At 31.8% G+C, this 21,460-nt stretch overlaps 1 protein-coding gene across 1 annotated transcript in view; it reads left to right on the top strand.

The window, feature by feature from the left end:
• LOC106685490 (peroxidase) overlaps positions 1-21,460 on the top strand; it is a 163,716-nt gene that overhangs the window by 92,562 nt on the left and 49,694 nt on the right. The window contains exon 4 of the mRNA XM_014428196.2: positions 20,420-20,513. Within this exon, the coding sequence (XP_014283682.1) occupies positions 20,420-20,513 (94 nt within the window). The remainder of the gene's footprint in view (positions 1-20,419; positions 20,514-21,460) is intronic.

The following is a 21,460-nucleotide window of genomic DNA, read 5'->3' as shown; positions in this document are numbered from 1 at the left end:
CAGTCAATAATGTAAATTTTGTTGTTGGTTAGAGAGTTGAGAAAAGTTACGGCAGGAGCAAAATAATAAGGAACGCTCATATTCCAACTCGTTATTCCAATATAGGAAATTTTCTTTTAAAATTAAATTTTTGGTTTTCGAACATTTTATATACCTTTAAATATTTTTATATATTGGGTTGTAAAAAAGTTCGTAGCGTCAATTTAATCCTCTCTCGTGGAATTATCTAAAGTCAAAATGATACCCAAACCCCATAAGCGAGAAGAATACCCATCCTCCTACCGTCCTGTCTCTCTATTATTTATCATGGGCAAAATCCTTGAAAAACTCATTTTGAAACGCTTATACCCCATCCTTGATTCCAATCATATAATACCAGATCACCAATTTGGATTCCGAACCTCTCATTCCACTATCCAGCAATGTCATCGTGTAGGGGACGTTGTCTCGTCTTCTTTAGAGAGCGTGGAGTCTTTTTCGATGTAGAACAGGTTTTTGATCGAGTCTGGCACCTGGGACTGCTTTACAAACTCCGTAAATTCCTACCTCCTACATACTTTCTCATCATTCGTTCCTTTTTCATTGATAGATTTTTCCAAGTAAACCACAATGGTTCCTATTCATCCCTCTATTCTCAGTCCGCTGGTGTTCCTCAAGTTAGTATCCTTGGTCCATATACACCGTCTATACAACTGACACTCCAACCAATCCTAACACTATCCTCACCACGTATGCCGATGACACATGTGTGATCGCTGTTAATAATAACCCATTATTACTAACATATACCTATATACTTGTATGTATGTACATACCTATGTACATATACATATACTATACCCAGTATCCCAAAATCTCCAATCCCACATCACAGCCCTCGAAGAATGGTGTCGTAATTAGAGGATTAAGATAAATTCCAACAAATCCCATCAAATTACTTTTACCCTACGTCGTAAACCTACTGACTGTCCTACAGTTTCATTTAATGATGTTACTCTTACTCCTGTCGAACAGATCCGCTACCTTGAACTACATTTGGACAAACAATTAACCTGGAATCTTCACACAAGACTGAAAAGACAGGAAACTGCACGTCGATTTCGACTATTACAGCACTTACTAGACAAACGGTCCAAACTTCCAATTCATTACATAAGACTGATTTAAATTACAATAATAAGGCCTATCTGGACATACGGCGATGAGCTTTGGGGCTCCACTAAACCTTCGAATTCCTCTCGTATCCAATCCTTACAATCCAAAATCCTTAGTAAAATCCTAAATTCTCCCTACTTTGTCACAAATAAAATCATCCACAGATTTAAATCCTTCCATTACAAACTCCCTAACCACTAAAACTCATTAGTTTCTAATCTTGCATCCTCTTTTATTCCGGACAATCCTCCGAGGTGCTTTTATGCTTAGTTTCAACCGAGATTCCTTATCTTTAAGTGTATTTTGCTTGCTCAAAATGTCATTTTCGTCATTGAATGGTTTTTTTATTTCCGAAAAGGAAAATCCACTGCACTGACTGTTAACAAAATTTGCAGTGTGGATGGCGATGATGCCTTAGGAGAAAGCACCGTCCGTAAGTGGTTTGCTCGGTTCAGAACCGGAAATTTTGACTTGGAAGACGCAAAGCGCTCGGGTCGTTCTTCAACTGTTGATGACTAAATTCAAGCATTGGTCACAAATAACCCTCACTCTACAACACGGGATATCGCAGAAATCACATATCTCATGCAAGCGTCAAGTTGAGCAAAAGCGTCCAGCACTGGCTTAACGCAAAGGCATAGTTTTCCATCACGATAACGCCCGTTTTTTTTTTTTTCAGACCCGGCAGAAATTATTGAAGGTTGGCTGGGATGTCATCCCCCACCCACCCTATTCACCAGACCTTTCCCCAAACAGATTTCACTCATTTCGGGTCCTCCAAAACTTTCTTAACAGGATACACTTTAATTGGCTCGAAGACTGCAAAACGCATATAGAGGAGTTCATTGCGCAAATATTTGAGAAGTTTTGGACGAAACTAAAAAATTACCAGAAAGACATGTAATGGTTCAAAATGGGTCATACATAATTGATTCAAAGTATTTCTTGAAGTTTTAATTGAAATCATCAGTAAAAAAACGCTACGAACTTATTTTACAAACCAATATATCGATTATTAACTTTATCATATATTAGTCTTGCTTGTGAATTCTTATTTAAAATTTTAATAACATATTTAATATGCTTACAGGCATAGTAAGTTTTATTTTCAACTTTATTTTTTATAAACTGCTGTAAATCGTAAGTGTATTAATTATATATATTGTTATTGTGGGGTTAGTTTGGAATAATTAAACAAATGCGTAATGTATGGTCCATGATATAAGAGAAAACGTTGTTGTTAACGTTATTACTTTTATATGTAAATATAAAGGTAAAACCAGGGTCTCCTTCTTTCCCAATGCTAGTCAATTATAAGTTTATTAAAAAATTTATGTATATAATATATATTTTGTTATTTAAAAAATTTATATACTTTAGGAATCAATAATTTATTAATTGATATTAGGCCATTTTATGTCAATATTTTACTTTTATTTTCATTATTAGTGAAATATTATCACTTTTAATATGAAAATTAACCACTAAAATTTGGTTGTTGGCTCAATTAGTTATGGCCTTTCTAATAAATTTAGACAAAAGAAGTATTTGTTTTGAAAATCTGTAATATCTATATTCCGATATGGATTCCAATTATCGATTATATAATATGTAATACGATAGATATAGTTATAATATCTAATACAAATTTCGTTTATTATTTTTATATCCACTCGGATTTTACGTATTTAAAATCGCATGTACTCATATATTCGATCTGATATATAATATATTTGATCTTTACATTTCCGAGCCAACAGAGAAAAAACATATTTTTAGTCATTAGTCAGTGCTACGATGTTATCTTATACGGATGGGCCCTTTGTATCTTTTCATATTTCCATACATTTCAAACAACCATATTGATTTTAATAAACCTTCAGTCTAAAGTTTTTTTCCTTGATTATATTTACCTTTTAGTACACATTGAAAGCCCGAGAAGTAGTAGAAACAAAGGTGGTAACAAAAAAGTAAATGTATTATTCTCTAACTCAAACATTATATATTTTAAGAATATATATATGCATTTTTTAAAAATATTACTTTAAATACTCTAAAAACCAGTATTGGCAAATATGGAAACCAGAATTTCATCTATACGTTAATATATAAAAGGGCATTTCTAATTTTTTATTTGGCAATCTCATAAAACTCTCGGTAAATCATTCATTAGACGCTTATATTTTTTATTTATTTTCTTTATAATATAACACATACAAAGTACCAGCACATTCAAAAGATGTTCAATGCTAAACATTCAGGTGGTGGTTTTGAACACGATACAATACTTCTCCTTATGCTGCAGACGTACAAAATTGATTGAAGACGGTGATTACAAGCATTTTTCATAAAATCGAAATCACGTGACAAAAGTAAAATAACAATAATAAATAAGAATCGCTTACCGTTTTCACTAAATTAAATTAGAGCTTACGCCTCTCTGCCTTAACACAATCTATGTTTCTTAAAAAAAGTTTTTTTATATTTAAAAAAAAGCAAAGAAAGAAAATAAACTTAGACTAGATAAAAAAAAAGACAGCGTGTCGCGTCTAGATCGCGCGATGCGGATTTTTCCGCAACTAATCGCTTATCCGGGATGTTTTCCAATGGACGGGATGTTCACAACGGAAGTCTCGTCATCTTCTCATGAAGCATCCTCAAAGCTCCATCAGAGATGAGATCTCTTCGTCATGGATGTAACAGGATATCTTGCATTCCTCGCAAGAACGGATGAGAGTTTTTAGAACGATTACCTTAGCTAAATATTTCCCGTGTGAACGTTCTTCCATATTAATGTGCCTAATTTCGCCGATTAGTTCTACCACTAGGAAAGTTTCTAAGTTTATTATTTAATCTATGCATATGCTCAACTTTGTTTTACAGTAAGTTAATTTTGAAATATGTTTTTATTAATTTATACGAGGAGAAGATGAAAGATGGAAGTTGGAGAGAAAAAGGCAGTTATCTCACCCTAATTTGTTATTACTTTAATGAAAACTATGTATAATTACGAGTCAAAACTGATGAGTCTGCCAAGTATAGGTTGGGGAAACAAAAAATCGCGGCAGTTTCAAAACCTTAAAAAAACATTAATTTTTCATTCGGAGCTCTATATATTAAAAACTACCAACAACACTGGAAAATCTAAAAGAACATTATTTAAAGAAGTGTAAATTTGCTGGAATTTTGGCCCTAATAGAGCTATTTACGTCCAATAGTTCTTGAGATTTAGCATTTTAAAAAGCAACATTTCATAAAAATGAACTGAAATATCAGTAGATAGTTAATTTATTTTGAGAAATGTATATCTCAGGAACTATATGACCTACAGATGTCTATTAGTAATCAAATTAAAGCTAGTTTAATGTGCTATAAAGTAGTTTATTACCTTTACCTTCGTAGGAATAGTAGTTTTCATGATATTTGCTAAAATAAATTAATTTATAGTTGTTCGGACAATAAGTTTGATTTATGTAAAACTTTATTTCAGAAACCATTGTACGTACAGATGTCTGTCTGCACACAAATTAAAGCTAGTTAAATTTACTATAAAACAATTTAAAATGTTTATCTTAGTAGAAGTAATAGTTTTTATGATATTTGACGAAATAAACTCACTCTAGACCCATAAGATGCACATGCGTCTGCCAACACTCAAAATAAAGGAAATTTAACTTACTATAAAGTAGTTTATGACAGTTATCTTTGTAGGGGTAGTAGTTTTTATGATATTCAAATATGAATATAAATTTGGCAAATGAAAATTTGTTCAAACAACTATAACTCAATTTATTTTAGCATATTTCATGAAAACTACTACTCCTACAAAAATAAACGTTATGAACTAATTTATAGCTCATTAAATTAGCTTTAATTTGAGTGCTAATAGACAGCTGTACGTAACATAGTTCCTGAAATATAGATTTCTCAAATTAAATTAACTAACTACTGATAATTCAGCTCGTTCTATACATTTTTATGAAACGTTACTTGTGAAAAAGCTATATCTCGAAAACTGTTGAACGAAAATAGCTGTATTAGTGCTTACATTCTAGCAAATTTGCCCTGCTTTAAAGGATGCTCTCTTAGATTTTCTATTGTTGTTGGTAGTTGTAAAGATATAGAGCTCTGAATGAAAAAATAATTTTTTTTATCGCTTTCAAACATCCGCCATTTTTTATTCTCCCTACCTTGGCAGACTCATCAATTTTGACTAGTTTATTATACCTAATTTCAATTAACTAATCAAAAATTGGGGTGAAATAAGTAACTTTTTTCTCCTCTTGGGCTCTTGTACTATCACCTTGATTCTCCACACAGTGATGTCACACATAAGGCCATTTGGACTTACACTTCACAAAAATTACGATTTAAACATAAAGATCCTCAAATATATACCCTATTTTTTTTATTGTATAAATGTAAAACGTTTATTTAACCAGGTTGTAAAACTGTATAAAAAAGTATACTTTTAAGACTATAATGTTGAAAAAATTTAAATAATAATTTTAATGATTGGAGAAGTTTGTCGGGGGGTGCGGTCAGCAAAGAACAACATAAATAAACAAAACCATATTTATTTATTTTATGCCGACGTTTCGACCTGAGTTTCAGGTCTTCATCAGGGGATGTGGCGTAGAAGGTAGGCTTGTAACTCAATAATTTTAAGATTATTTTCTGACCTAATCTGACAGGTTTCAGCTATGAAAATACCAATGAATCTTTAACTGAGGGAAGAATAATATATTCGTTTGGTCAAGGGTTTGATTGAGTTTTTTCATAGACCTGAAAAGGTTCAAGAAATTTCAGTTTTGAACGAAGCTAACCCTTTTTTGACAGAGCTCATCCAAGATTCATAATTATTAAAATAATTCTTAATTATTCTAGAACGAAAAATATTAAAACATAATATATATCTGAAGTTTACCATATTTGAGACAGTCTATACGACTCTACTCCTTCTCTTTTGAAGTGGTTACTCATTTACACCCACGAAGTTTAGCGAATCTTGTTCCAGACCTTAACCCCTTTGAAGAATTTCTCAACTATAAAACAAGATATTACATAGTCTGAAGAGCAATTTGCCATAGACACTCTCTCTCAGTGAATCCTGGAAAATACCTCTATTTTCTACACCTGATTGAATTCCTGATGGATTTCATAGATGCTCCTTGCAAATCTGATTATTTTAGTTGTAAGAAATTGTGATTCTTAGTTGATTTCATTGAGTTTTTTGTCTTGTAGAAAATATTATGAATATGAACAGATTTATTTCACGTATTTTATATCTAAGCGTAATTTTGGATAATTAGGAGAGCCCATTACTACTTTTTAATTAAAGTTTTATTTTTTAATGACCGTAAAAACTGAAAAAGATACAAAAATTACGATTTTGTCTTTTCTTCACATCTCTTTGCTTGTTAATAGCACAACATAACTTTTTTTTATTTTGACGTATCCGAAAGAAAGTAATGTGGATTGTTGATAACTATGCAAGCTTTTGAATAACCTACAGAGACCTCAGGCTACGGAACTTAACTTTGCAATACGTGTAATACATGATTCAATACAAAATAAAAATGAAAAATGTTTTTCCTCACTCAAGTAGGGAAGCTATTTATCCTTGTAAGGAATCTGGTACGGTGCGCGCATCTTTCATTTACTAACCCATTCAGAACTCTAAGTTTTGTGTAGATGAGTAGACTTGTAGAGTTATCTAGAAGCTATTTCTGTGATCTTCGAAAAAAAAAAAATCTAAGCAGCGACACACACATATTAATTTAAAACAAATTACCTAAACGCCCCTTTTCCTGACTTAAAGGAAAATTTTTGTCGAATTCGAAGGAAATCTATTGACTTAATTTCTTCAAGTGAGAAGCCATGGTGGTCTTCCACGTTGGGCTGAGAGTAAGGTTCAGTTCAGTGTAAAAATGGAGACAATAGAGGATTACATCAAAAAAAGGTTCATGAAGTTCCATTCCCAGTTACCTACAGTTAAAGGAGCAGTGACCTACAACTTGGGAAACCCAACCCCAACCCGAAGACTGAAGCCCAGGGTGCTGCAGGACATCCTGTTATAAATTATATATCCATCACTTCTGTTATTATCATTCTAAAATTCAATTTTAATTTTTTTCTCATCATCACTTTTCTTAAATTAACTTTTTTTCCCTATTAAAAGTAAATTATTTATTGTGTTAAATCCATAAATGTCATTGCTTTTGTAATTAACTTTACTTTTATTAATAATAATTATTTTTATCTAATTATTTTATCTTAATTTTTTTTTTATTTGAAAACGTTGTATATAGTTAGGGGTGTCTTTTGCTATATATTCCCCCATATAAACAATTGTTCAAAAAAAAAAAGTACCTCTTACATTAACCATGTAAGGCCCACCAGGCCGATCTGGTATTAAATAAAAAATAAATAAATAAAGCGTTCACTGACATTACAATATTAATAGCTCATGGTATGCATAATAAAGAAACGTTTCCTGAAGTTTTATTACAACCAATATGAATGCAAGAGATTTTAGCCTTGTATTTGACTTGAACTTAAAAATTCCCTAACGAGTCTAGCATCCAGGTCTGCTCTATAAACTTCGTCAATTCTTACCCCCAACATATTTCCTTATAATCCGCTCCTACCTCACTGATAGAACCTTTAAAGTAAATCATAACCTAGCCTACTCATCTCTCTTTTCTCAGTTCGCCGGTGTTCCTCAAGGTAGTATCTTAGGTCCCATTCTTTATACGGTTTATACAGCTGACATCCCAACCCACCCTAGAACAGTCCTAACAACATACGCTGATGACACATGTATACTTTATGTAAACAACGACCCAACTAATGCAACACAAACACTACAGGTACATCTACAACATCTATTGAACAATGGTGCCAAAACTGGAGAATCTAAATTTCCCATTCACTACAAAAAATTAGTATACACTACGATAATCAGACCAATTTGGACATATGGAATCGAGCTCTGGGGCTTCACCAAACCATTAAATTCTTCCTGCATCCAATCGTTACAATCCAAAATCCTATGTAAAATCCTTGATGGTCCTTATTACGTTACAAATAAACTCATTCACAAAGACCTTAACATCCCATTCGTTGCAGATTTGGCCAAAAATAGATATGCGTCTTTTCATTCCAAACTCCTTAACCATCCTAACCCATTAATTCTTAATCTTTCATCCTTACCAATCCCTGATAATCCTCCGAGGCGTCTGAAAAGAAGATGGCCATTTAATTTAAATTAATATTTGAAGTACCACCAATGGATGGTTCCTTCCCCAGATTTTCAAGTGTATATGAAACAACACATTTACTTATTGTATTATTTTGTACAGTTGTAAATTACATTAAAAAAAAAAAAATGGCTGTTGTTTGAGAACCTCTGTTAGGATATTCCTCTTGAGTTCATCCTTGAACCGATACAAATATTCTACTCTTGGAATTGACATTCACCATATACTTAACTGCCATTTTGCATATGCTTGCAAGATATTTTCACACATGATCATCACTGTAATGCCTCTAATGGTAGATGCTGATCGGCGTACACTAACAGCTCCTATTACTAGTTAGGTAGGGCACAACTGGAACGAGGTCGACGATTTGAAGAGTATCTCATTATATATTAAGTGGGTAATGGTCCCTTCGGTGAATATTGTATGCATGATTACTGATCCTTAAGGAGCGTGACATTCTGGCGTTTTAAACGAGCGAATGCTTACAAATACAATGTCGATTTCCTTGTTTCAACAGATTACGAGTATATTTTGGGGCATTTTAACTCGACGATAGTGCACGGTAAGTTCTCATTGACTTTCATCACACCTTTTCTGGTTATTATACATAGAAAAAAAACTAACAGTGCTTTCTTCTATATTTCGAGTTGAGAAAATGGTCTCGAAACGATTCTTCCACCAAAAAAAATCTGTCTCGAGAAAATTAAATGGGGAAAAAAAACAATCGTTAAAAAACCACAAATTCTTGATCAAATATTTTTTTTTATCACAACATAAAAAAAAAAAATTCAGAAGGGGTGCCAAATTTAAAACAACGAAATTATAGTTTAGTGTGAAATTTTCGTTCATAAGAATTTAAGTTCCTAATTCTGTACAAAGTAAATTTTTAAAAATAAAAATAAATGTACATTGAGAAGTATAAATAAGCAAGAATTACAAAAAGGTATTAAAAATGGAAATAAAATACAGAAATGATCCGTTTTTTACATTATTTATATTTATCTCGTATTTCTCCCTCGTATTTATTACTTTATATTTTAAGTTTAATCTCTATGCTTTATCTTTTATATTTTTTTCATCTTATATTTTATAGTTAGTAGTTTTAATATATAATTTACATACCTTTGTACATCTGTTCAATTTTGTATATTTTCTTTTATTCACTATTATCTAATTATTGTATTTATTATTTCAATTTTATTTCCTTTTTGTATTGTATCCAAACATTTTTTATACATGTATAATTTGTCCCCTCTTCATCATAATGTATATTATCATTTGATGTCAGTATTAATATAATATTTTCTTAAATTTTCTAATATTGTCTTTACTTTAACTTATTTGATAACTTGTTACTTTCAAATGTAACGTATTTAACCGTTACGTTTAATGTAACGCTAACCGCCATTCCCCCCACTCCTTTTTCTGTTTGTCTTCTCATCCAGCTTAGCTTCATTTTTTTGGTTACGTGCATTCAGTGAGTTGAGAATCCTATTTTGTTTATTAAGTCTGTTTTCTTGACTTGTATTCGTATTAGACTCTTTCTGTCTTGTCTGTAGTGTATACTATTTTATTTATTATTATATATTAAACATATTTTAATTTTTTTTCCATTTTTTAATTTATTTTCGTTTTCAATAATGCTTTAATACATTTTGTAAATCTTGTAAATTTATATTTTTCACTATACATCTTATTTTTATTTTCTTTAATTTACTTTGTTCATTTTTATATATATATTTTATTTATTTATTTATTTAATGTAATTTACAACTCTACAAAATAATACAATAAGTAAATATGTTGTATGTTCCATATACACTTGAAAATCTTGGGAAGGAACCACCCATTGGTGGTACTTCAAACATCAATTTAAATTAGAAGGCCCCGTGGTCATCTTCTTTGGAATTTGATGGTTTGGTGGAGCCCCAGAGCTCAATTCCATATGTCCAAATTGGTCTGATTATCGTAGTGTATAATAATATTTTCTAGGGAATGGGAAGTTTAGAGCGTTTGTCAAATAAGTGTTGTAGCAATCGGAAACTACGAGCAGTTTCTTGTCGTTTCAGTCTTGTGTGTGGATTCCAAGTAAGTCTCTTGTCAAGATGGAGTCCTAAGTATCGAATCTGTTCAACAGGCGTTAGTGGAGTATTTAGAAAGGATACTGTAGGACAGGAGGGTAGAGGTACGACGGAGAGTAAAGGTGATCTGATGGGATTTGTCAGGATTTATTTTGATTCTCCAGTTTTTACACCATTCTTCAATAGATGTTATATGTGTCTGTAGTGTTTCTGATGTATTATTTGGGTCGTTGCTTACAGACAGTATACATGTGTCATCAGCGTATGTTGTTAGGACTGTGTTAGGGTGGGTTGGGATGTCAGCTGTATAAACCGTATAAAGAATGGGACCTAAGATACTACCTTGAAGAACACCGGCGGACTGAGAAAAGAGAGATGAGTAAGCTGGGCTATGATTTATTTTAAAGGTTCTATCAGTGAGGTAGGAGCAGATTATAAGGAAATATCATTTTATATAACATATTTTTAGTCATATTTAGCCAAACCTTTGTTTACTTTTATTTAATTTCATCTATTATTTTACTTAGTTACTTTATTTTAATTGTTGGTATTTTTTGTAGCCCTGATGAAGCCTTGCAAAGTGGGGAGAAACGTTGGTTCACATTAAATAGTTTAAATACTATTTGAGTTTTTCTATTTATTACACACTGTCAATCAACGATCTCCGATAAATGATTTCTATTTCTGATTTATCTAATTGCATATCTAGTCCTCAAATTAACTGGCTGTGTTGAGAGATTAAATTGCCTAATATTAGACAAGAGATCCAACGATATGTCACCATCCTCTGCAGCCCACGGCCTAACCCTTCCCACAGCGCTCACAATAAGACCGCCCATTCGTCAAGAAAAAGGTTAATGGATCCTAGGGAGCGTGGACTATTGAGCCTCGACTTCTATACCATCGTTTAGGACCCACTGTCTATCTAAGGCGCTTTCTCAAGTGGATGTCGACTATCAATTCATAGTGAAGAGAAAATGTCATTTCTTTTATGCCCATGTCCTTGCAAAAAGGATTAGTGAGGATAGAAACTATTTATTAGAAGAGGAATTTTATTAATTTACTGATCGATTCTGCCTTAAAGGAATCACAAGGCCAATATTATCAAAGTAACGCGAAGGAAATAATTTTGAGAGAAACCTAAGTCCTATATATGGAATTTAATGATTTGGAACTAAATAAAAAATTAGAGTCAAATTCAAAGTTGCCATTTAAGTAAAACTATACTCTTAACCAGGGTGATTTTTTGTGTAGTAACACTTCATCTAATCAGAAACAATACCTTTAGCGAAATTCATTACTCAAATTATATGTTAATTATGGTTAGGGTCATTATTTTTCACTTTTAGACAAAAAAATTATAAACAGACACTTTCATATGAAATTCTTCTTACTTACTTCAGTTCGACCTATGAATTTGACACTTAGTTTTTTATTACACTAGTTGACCACACGGGCTAACATGCGACCCGTTGGTTGCTTAGTTAGACTAACAATTAGAAAAATGAAAAAAATAGGAACCATAGTTGAGTAGTCGAACTTCAAATGTTTAGTCAGGACATTCAGCTATATTTGGTTTTAGCTCAGAACTATATTTATTTTCAATTTACCGCTGATTAGGCAGAGGTCTACCTCATTACAAGTTAGGTATATCAATTAAAATTAAATAATCTCTTATTTTGACATATAATCTTTTTTAAAAAAATAAAACTGATTTTATTGGAACTTGCATTTCATACTTATATGAATTATAAACTAAATTGTATAAGTTGTAGATTATTGTATATATTGTAGAATATTGTAGATAAATCAGTACCGCTTAAGCTCATGAAGGATCAGGAGATGGGTACTTTGTAATGAATTATAGTTACTAGACCAACAGTTGTGCTAGGAGGTGATTTGGTCAGAATTATGCTCGACCGCCAGATTTTCACCTAATTAGTGGTAGGCACTTTATGACGCTGAGTGGATCCCGGAGGGATCCCAAACGCGTAGGGTTGACTCATGCCTACAGTAACAGAATAAATAACTATCTGAAACAATCGGATTTAAACCCGGGTCCTTGGATTTAGTTGCGCAGTTCTTTACCACTGAGCCAGCCCGCTTCCCATATATAAATAAACATATATATAGCGGTGGGCGTGAGTTAGAGAGAGATAAAAATAATATATAATCATTCATTGAATCAATTATATAAACTTCAATTGGCGCTAGTAACAATTCCTCACCCAAGATAAATCAAGATTGACAGCAACCTCGTGATTTAGTGTGCTGTGGCACCGGCCATTCAGCAAACCTGTTATCTAGTTGTCAGAATATCTTAAAGAGTTGTTCCATGATTATTATTTGTCTTGACGATAATTTTAAATGATTTTCCAATCCGTCATTTATATACACAGGTTATTTTCTTTACTAATGATATGCAATGTGATTTTTTATCTTAGTTTAAGTAATTAGTGTTCCACAGTTTGCCATGTTACTACTACAATCTTATTTCATATTTATTTTCATTATTACTTGAATACATTTATTTCCAATGCATATAGCAGTTCAAGTGTTAATAAAAGTATTCCCTATGTAACCGATCTATCTCCCTATATCTCCCACTAGTTTCTAACCTTGCATCCTCTTCCATTCCTGACAATCCTCCGAGACGCGCAAAAAGAAGATAACCACGAGACCTGCTAGTGTAAAAACGTCATTAGAGTGCTATCAATGGGTAGTTCTCTACACGCCTGTTTCACTCCATTAAAACTTAGATCAAATTTACTGAATGTAGAGTTGTAAATTTCAATAAATATATTCTTAAAAATTGATAAAAGTTGATACATACAATAAAATTATTCAATAAATATCAGTGAAAATATGAGTGAAACCAAACCAGGCACTCGAGGTGGCCAGGAAAGCTGAACTTATTGCCATATTAAAAAACCTGTATATAATTGCTATATTTATTTTTTGGCTGATGTTTCGGTCCTGCCCAAGCCAACATTTTTTCAATGTTTTCCCGCGGGAATTTTTAAAACAATCGTTTGCTTGAAAAGCGTGGAACAAGGAAACCATAATTTCTTAATGAAATTGGAGAACTTCCGTGCATGAATGGTTTCGCTTTTTCGCTTTGTGGTTTAGGCTTTTTTATCATTCGTTCATTTGCGTTTCAATTAAACTGTTATATTAAACTGTTATACTAAATTATGTGTACCACTACTTAGGTCTTTTAACTTTTTTCCCTTTTAAACTGACAAAATTGGTTAGAATATACATTATATTTTCTAATTGATCACTTTTTGTTTACTTATTTGCGATTTACTAAATTTACCTCGATTTGGGTCCCCCATTACACTTGTCCCGTATTTATGTTTCTAAATAAAATTTCTAAACTGAATCATGGTTAGTGATAAAAATTAGATATAAGAATGTCTTACAAGATCTAATTTGAATTAGAAAATCAAGTTGAAACATTCCACCTAGAAAGTAATTGATGTATATTTTAGTAATAATAATAATAATTAATTAAGTAAGTGGCGAACCATTATTGACCCCATCATCTCCTCAGTAATTATCTACATTTAAGTTTTTCATCTATAATATTCCAAAGCATGTTATTGATTATAAATTAATATAAGAGTTAGGTAAGTTTTGTGAATATTATATAAATATTGAACCTTTTGTACATGTTGACACAAAAGATCCAACTTTTTTTGCCTTAAAAGTGAAAACGGCGAAGGTTGAGAAAAAACTAAAGCTATTTTGATTGGTCCGGAATTCCTGAGCACATGGGTCCCCTGCCTCCATTACACTTTTTGTAATAACTCACTTATAAGAACGGAAGTGTGTGCTTTTGTCCTTGGTCCTTAAACATGTTCAAGCCATTATAGTCCTGAGAAAGAGGAACATATATATATACATATATAATAAAACCGGACTGTATGTGTCCCTGACCTCTCAATCAATACCATCTTAATAACTGAATCTTAAAAACGACAATTCCAGTCAATTTTTAAATTATTGATGGTGATTCTATTTATACTGTATAAGTAAGGATATGTCAAATTTATTGATCTCAAAGGAATTTAAAAAAAAATGTCTAAAGCCTAAAAAAAATGACTTTTTTGAATAGCTCGAAAATAATACAACTACTGTTATATTATAGCCACACATTTAGGATATAATTTATTTCTGTTACACAAAATTTATTTAAGCAATAAACAATAATAGCAGAATACAGTTATCCTGAAAAATAAAAGAATAATCCTGGAGCCCCTGACAAAAAAGTGACTTATTTCGTACTTAAGTTCGGGCATACAAAATGATTATGTATATTATTGGATAAATTGGATATGTTCTAAGAAACAGAAAAGAAAGAAGCAAATATAACCCTAAAAACATTGAAATATTAAAAAACAATTTTTATATTTGTTATATTTATTTATAAGCTGAAAGTAAAAGAGTCTTTGAGATTGAATCAGTCTGACTTTTGATTGATGAATTTAATTCCGACTGACAGTTCGTGGGTCTGTTTAAACTCGTCGCATCTTTGGAATGAATTTCTCCATTTTACAGCATCTTGCTTTTTTACTTAGTATTTTTAAAATGGAACATGAAAACATCTCAGATCAAGATGAAATATGAAACATTAAAACACTATTTTGTTATTGACTGATATAATAAATAATTATTTTAAAGACTAATTTATTAATTGTATGTTCTCATTATAAGCGTTTTATCACCCTGATGAAAGTGCTAGTCAGGTTTTAATGGTGATCTAAAACCAAACCTATCAAAAAATCGGGACTACAAAAAATTTTTCGTATGTTTGCTTCTTTCTTTACCGTTTCTTGGACAACATCTTAATCAGCCAGAAATGGAAATCATTTTCTCTGCCCGAACCTTCGTACGAAATGAGTTACCTTTTTTGTCAGGGGCTCCTTGACTATTCTTATATTTTTTAGCATAAAATAATAATAAATTTTCATTAAATAAACTCAAATTTTCGTAGCACTGTTAATTATGAGCCTACGTTTCGCCCAACATTTCAGGGCTTCATCGGGGCTATAAAAAACAAGCACTTAACATAAATGAACAAAGTAAATGACAAATTAAAAATAGGTACAGTATACAGATAAATAGTTCTTAACTATTATTGTAAAATTATATTTAATTACTTATAATTTATTTTTATATTTGAATAATTGAATACTTATAAATTTTGATAAAATCTCTATATTATTTTTTTTTTTTACGACATTCTTAAACCAGACCGAGACAGATCAGTAATTAATTAGACATATTAGCCTAAGGTAGAACAGGTAATTTACAAGAGCTAGCCTAAAACTGGTCAGGTTAACCTCGACCTTGTGCTGTATTCTCAACATAATTATTTCGTTGACCTAAAATAGAATAGTGGCCAAATTTTCATTCTTACTCTTATACTCGTATAATTCTGGACAGTTTTACATCATAGGATACATTAAAAACTTTGAATAGACCACAGGGATTCATTTCTTAATTTTGTACTGAAGGTTTGTTTACACTTACGGGTATAAACTTGTATGTGAAAACACTTCTCACACTTGCAGTTACAAGTTCCTTTCAAAGATAAGTTTCGATTATTCGAAACACATTTGTATTCCATGAAAGTGCAGATCAAACTGAGCTTAATTTCCTGAATGTAACATTATAGCTCTCGGAGAATTTATTTTGTTTATGAAATCAAAGAGTCCTTTGCGAGTTTTACTCTCGAGATTATATCTATCACTTTCAAATGTAGAAATGTACCTCAAATAATGGTAGCTCAGTATTGCGCGAATTTAAATTAACCTAACAATGTTTAAAATGATCAAATAGTAAACTTCTAACTATCAGCATATTTTGCTGATCTGCCTTGATTGTGGTTCATCTCAGCCAAAAAGGGTATTTTTTTATCGATAATTTTTTCCATAGATCGTACCGTAGACAGGGGTTACTTTGTAACAGCTCTACTAACTTTGGGACAGTGTTTAGAATAGGAAATGTAACCCCAGTTTACAGTACAATAATTTAAATACGTCGAATTCAAAATGATTTTTCTTTACGTAAACCTTTAAAAAAAGAAATTGGAAAAGGTTACTTGTCTTATCAGAATTAATTAATCAATTGTATATTATCTTATAATATTTCTTCTGAAGCCGCCTCTTAAAAAAGTCATCTTTGTTTTGCATTTTGTCATTTCCAATACTAATTAATTAGATCCTTCCATAATATACTCCCTAACCACCCAAACCCACTCGTTTCTAACCTTGCTTTCTCTTCCATTCCTGGCAATCCTCCGAGGCGCCTGAAAAGAAGATGGCCTCGCGACTTTATATTGTAAACTGTTTTTAGAGTTCTACTACTGGGTAGTTTCTCTACATCCTTTATCATATCATTATGTCATTATGATCAAATTTACTGGTTGTATTTTTTTTATACAGTTGTAAATATCAATAAATAAATAAAATAAAAAAAAATAATTAGAAGACAGTCACTGAGACTGGGCCTGCTTCAAAAGCTTTGGCCAGTCAATACGGTTTGCTGCAGCAGCTCTCCGGTTTTGGAATCCCAGTAGAGCACTTGCGTTCGATGCCACAGTCTTTAAAATCAATTAGAATAAATTTACAACAGTTAATTATCTCATATTTCTTGATTTTAAAATAAATAATGTTAACTCATGGCTTGGGTTATTATTTTAAAATGTAATTATCAGGTCAGTTATAGATTATCATAATAATTTGTGCCTTATAAAGATCTATTGCAAAATATGTTTTCCTAGAATCAGTCGAATTAAGAAATGATAAGGTTTGTGGATGCTATGATAAATTTACAAATATTTAATATGTACATCCTGTTTTGCATTTGTTCGTCTTTCCTCTTAAAAAGGCGGTGAAGGTTTTAATTACAAAAACTAGTCCTGATCCAGGTCAGGCGGAGGCGTGGCAAAGAGGTAGGAATTCTTATTGTTCAACTTCGTAGTCAAATATATAATTAAAAAAAAATAATTTATGACTTTTTTTTACCGAACATTTTTAACCGAAATGGGGCATATCCAAGAGATATTTTTCATTAAGGATTCCGAACAAATTTAAAGATTATCTTATTTCAGGAACGTTTTTTATCCAACGCGTCCTGGAGGAGTGAATCATTCAACATTTCTTTATATTTTTTAACAATTTGCGTTGGAACGGAACAAAACAACTAGATTAACATAATTTATAGTTGATTTGAAGTTTTTTGTAATAAACCTGGATGGTTTCAAGATGGTTTCATTTCAAGAAATCGTTTGATCCAAAACGTCATGAAGGTGTAAATTAGTGAACATTTCTTGCTGAGTTTCAACGATTTGCGCAGAAACAGAACAAACCAACAAAAGGATTAAAATAGTTTTAGGATTGAAGTTCACCTACCATGATGACGGATCCTACTAGGAATTCAGAAACGACTTTACTCTATAGGTTTGTTTGATTTTCCTCACAGGTTGCACTGGTAACAATGTTTTTGGCGATGGATTTTTTCAGGACGCATCATATCGCATAAACGCCCGATATTAATTGGTCGAACTATCAGCATCCGTAAATAAAGTTATCCAGAATTGTAGAGATTATGGTTGTGAACATGAGAACCGGGATAACTTATATTATATCGTGGACAAATTTGAGTATGGCAGAATTTTGAGAGCAGAGGAAGATTACAGATGTATAATGGGCCATGAGATTTCATTTCTTATTGATTAATATGCTATAAAATATTAGTGAAGTCTGAAACGAAAATAAATTAAGAGTGGGCAACTATATGTATGCCATAAAAGTAGGTGAAGTTACATACGAAGTATGTTCACTTTTACAGTCGATGATTATACTGCCACTCAAGATATATCTGTACCTTCTCACGAAGGACAGCCTCTGAGATTAACTAACTTTCGTTTTGCTATTTTATGATCGCAATATCTTTTGAAAGGCGAGTCGGACCCGCACTGCGTGATGAGGGTTTTAACGCTGCAACTGTCACTTGTTCAGGCTTTACTGCTTCCTTCTCGTTATTTATTGTTTTACTGCTATATCCATTGCATGTTTCACTATACGAAATGATGCGTGGCGGTTCATGTAACAGTAGTCAGGTCCCCATGGGGAAGGTGGAGTTCAATCTGAGCTCATATTACACTACAGATGAATTCATCTGTAAATTTATTAATATATGGTTTAGAGATGCGACATCGATGTTTTATCCAAAACATCAATATTTTTAAGCCGATGTTTTCTAAACAACGATGTTTTGTCCCAATTTTTCATTATTTTTTTTTTCAAAAGTAACTAAATGAAAACCAAAAATTTTCAGTATATAAATAGATTCCTATCAAAAATATGGTCGAATAAAAGTACCTGAAATAGTTATTCATAAACATCGATGTATTTTGGGTAATGTATTGTAAGCAACGATATATTAAAAACATCAATGTTTTTTGTAGTCGATGTTGATTTCTTTGTTTCAAAAACCACTTCTTACAGGCCGTAGGACGCGGGATCTTTGGAACAGACCTCATGTTTCTTAAATAGTTGTTCATAAAACATCGATTTATTTTGGGTAATGTATTGTAAGGAACGATATTTTAAAAACATCGATGTTTTTTGTAGTCTTTGATTAAAAAACACTTCTGACAGGGCGTAGAATGCGGGATCGCTGGACCAGACCTTATGTTTCTGAAATAGTTATTCATATATTCGATATATTATTCATATTCGATGTATTTTGGGTAATGTATTGTAAGGAACGATATTTTAAAACATCGATGTTTTTTGTAGTCGATGTTTATTTCTTTGTTTCAAAAATCACTTCTTACAGGCCGTAGGACGCGGGATCGTTAGAATAGGCCTTTTGTTTCTGAAATAGTTGTTCAAAAACATCGATGTATTTTGAGTAAGGTATTGTAAGCAACGATACTTTAAACACATCGATGTATTTTGGGTAATGTATTTTAAGCAACGATATTTTAAAACATCGATGTTTTTTTTAGTCGTTGTCGGATTCTTTGTTTCAAAAGCACCTCTTACAGGCCGTAGGACGCGGGATCGTTGGACCAGACTTATGTTTCTGAAATAGTTGTTCAAAAACATCGATGTATTTTGAGTAAGGTATTGTAAGCAACGATATTTTAAACACATCGATGTTTTTTGGGTAATGTATTGTAAGCAACGATATATTAAAAACATCAATGTTTTTTGTTGTCGATGTTGGATTCTTAGTTCCAAAACCTACTTCTGACAAGCCTTAGAATGCGTGATCGTTGGAACAGACTTCTATTAATCTATTGTAAGGAACAATATTTTAAAACATCGATGTTTTTTGTAGTCCATGTCCTATTGGTTGATTGAAAAAGCACTTCTGACTGGCCGGGCATGCGTAGTGTTTAGAACAGTCTTTATGATACAGAAATGGTTAAAAAAAACATCGATGTTTTTTGTCGATGTATTTTTTATCGATGTCGCATCTTTAATATGAATATATTGTACAAATAGAAAGCAACAGTGCATAAGATCCCTTCGGTTTAATATGTATATATACCAGTTTACAAGTAAGCGTCAGTCGGGCAGAGACCTTCGTATCTCACGTCAGTCAGGACGTTCAATCATAACTGTCATTCTGACTGATCCTATAGTGGTCCATTAAAACATAATTAAAAAGGTTTATGACATGTTTGAGCGACATAAGTTCAAAAGCGATTAAATATAAATTAAAATATTTTACCAAGGTGAACTTGTTTACTATGTATAGTTTGTTATATAAACAAAATTTTAATCTGAATATTCTTAGTTATTCGGTTAAATAAAAGTATGATAAGATTTTTTTTTTTTAGTTTTAATATTTTATCAACTCAATAATACAGTATATTTACTTTCTATGTTGCAGAGGTTGAGGTACCTCCAGATGGAAACTGGAATCACAAGCAAATTGCATCAGTCGGGGAATTGCTTCTAGATGTATCAACGCAACTTGCCAAAACGTAAGCATTTATGATATTAATATTTTAATACAAAAAAAAAAAGAGACGATTGTCTGGAACGCTGAACCACTTAAAATCCTGGCTTTGTTTTAAAGATTATACATATATGTAAATACTATACGGTGGGACAAGAGAGTTTGGGAACCACTGACATATGTCAATCCACAGCGAAAGAAATGTTATCTTATACATACTGATTGACCTCTTGGGAACATTTTTAATATCATCATATTCATAGTAGAATATATAAGCTGATTTAATAGCAATAGTTCATATTAAGAAATATATGTAATTAAAATAAAATTGAGAGATAAAACTAACAGAAAAAAATGATTATTCGATAACTGCAAGTGAAATAATTTGATTTGATAAAAATGTAAAAAAAATCAAACTATTTATTTGTATTCGTACATATTTGTTTTCTTAAAGTAATCAAATATTTCCGGAATATAAGGGCTATTATTGTTAAAGTTAAAGTTGTCAAATGAAATAGTAATCCGCTTTCTATCAAATGCTTGCAGTCTGTCAATATGTGTATAACAATTAGTGGTACCTTACACTGTCTGCATATTGGTCTAGATTTTCCTTTCAGTAAGTATTCTTGGGTTAGTCGAGTGCGTCCAATTCTTAGTCTGTATTACTTCGTGTCGTCTGCAGCACCGAGTTGATGTCTTCCATGGATGCGCTGTACTCTTAATTTATTAAGAGAATCTTTTTAATTGGTCAAAATTTTCTGCCATTTATTAATTATTTTATAATGAGATGTAGATAGTTGACCGTAGATTAATGCTTGAAGAAGTTTATCGGGGGGTGCGGTCAGCAAAGAACAACATAAATAAATACAACAATATTTATTTATTTTATGCCGACGTTTCGACCTGAGTTTCAGGTCTTCATCAGGGCTATAGAACAGAAGAGATAACAACAACATTTAGAGTAACATACAA

Source organism: Halyomorpha halys, unplaced genomic scaffold (genome assembly GCF_000696795.3).
Source record: "Halyomorpha halys isolate HHAL.00 unplaced genomic scaffold, Hhal_1.1 Scaffold702.1, whole genome shotgun sequence".
In the NCBI taxonomy this organism is placed as follows: domain Eukaryota; kingdom Metazoa; phylum Arthropoda; class Insecta; order Hemiptera; family Pentatomidae; genus Halyomorpha; species Halyomorpha halys.
This window is presented reverse-complemented; position numbering and strand designations above follow the sequence as displayed.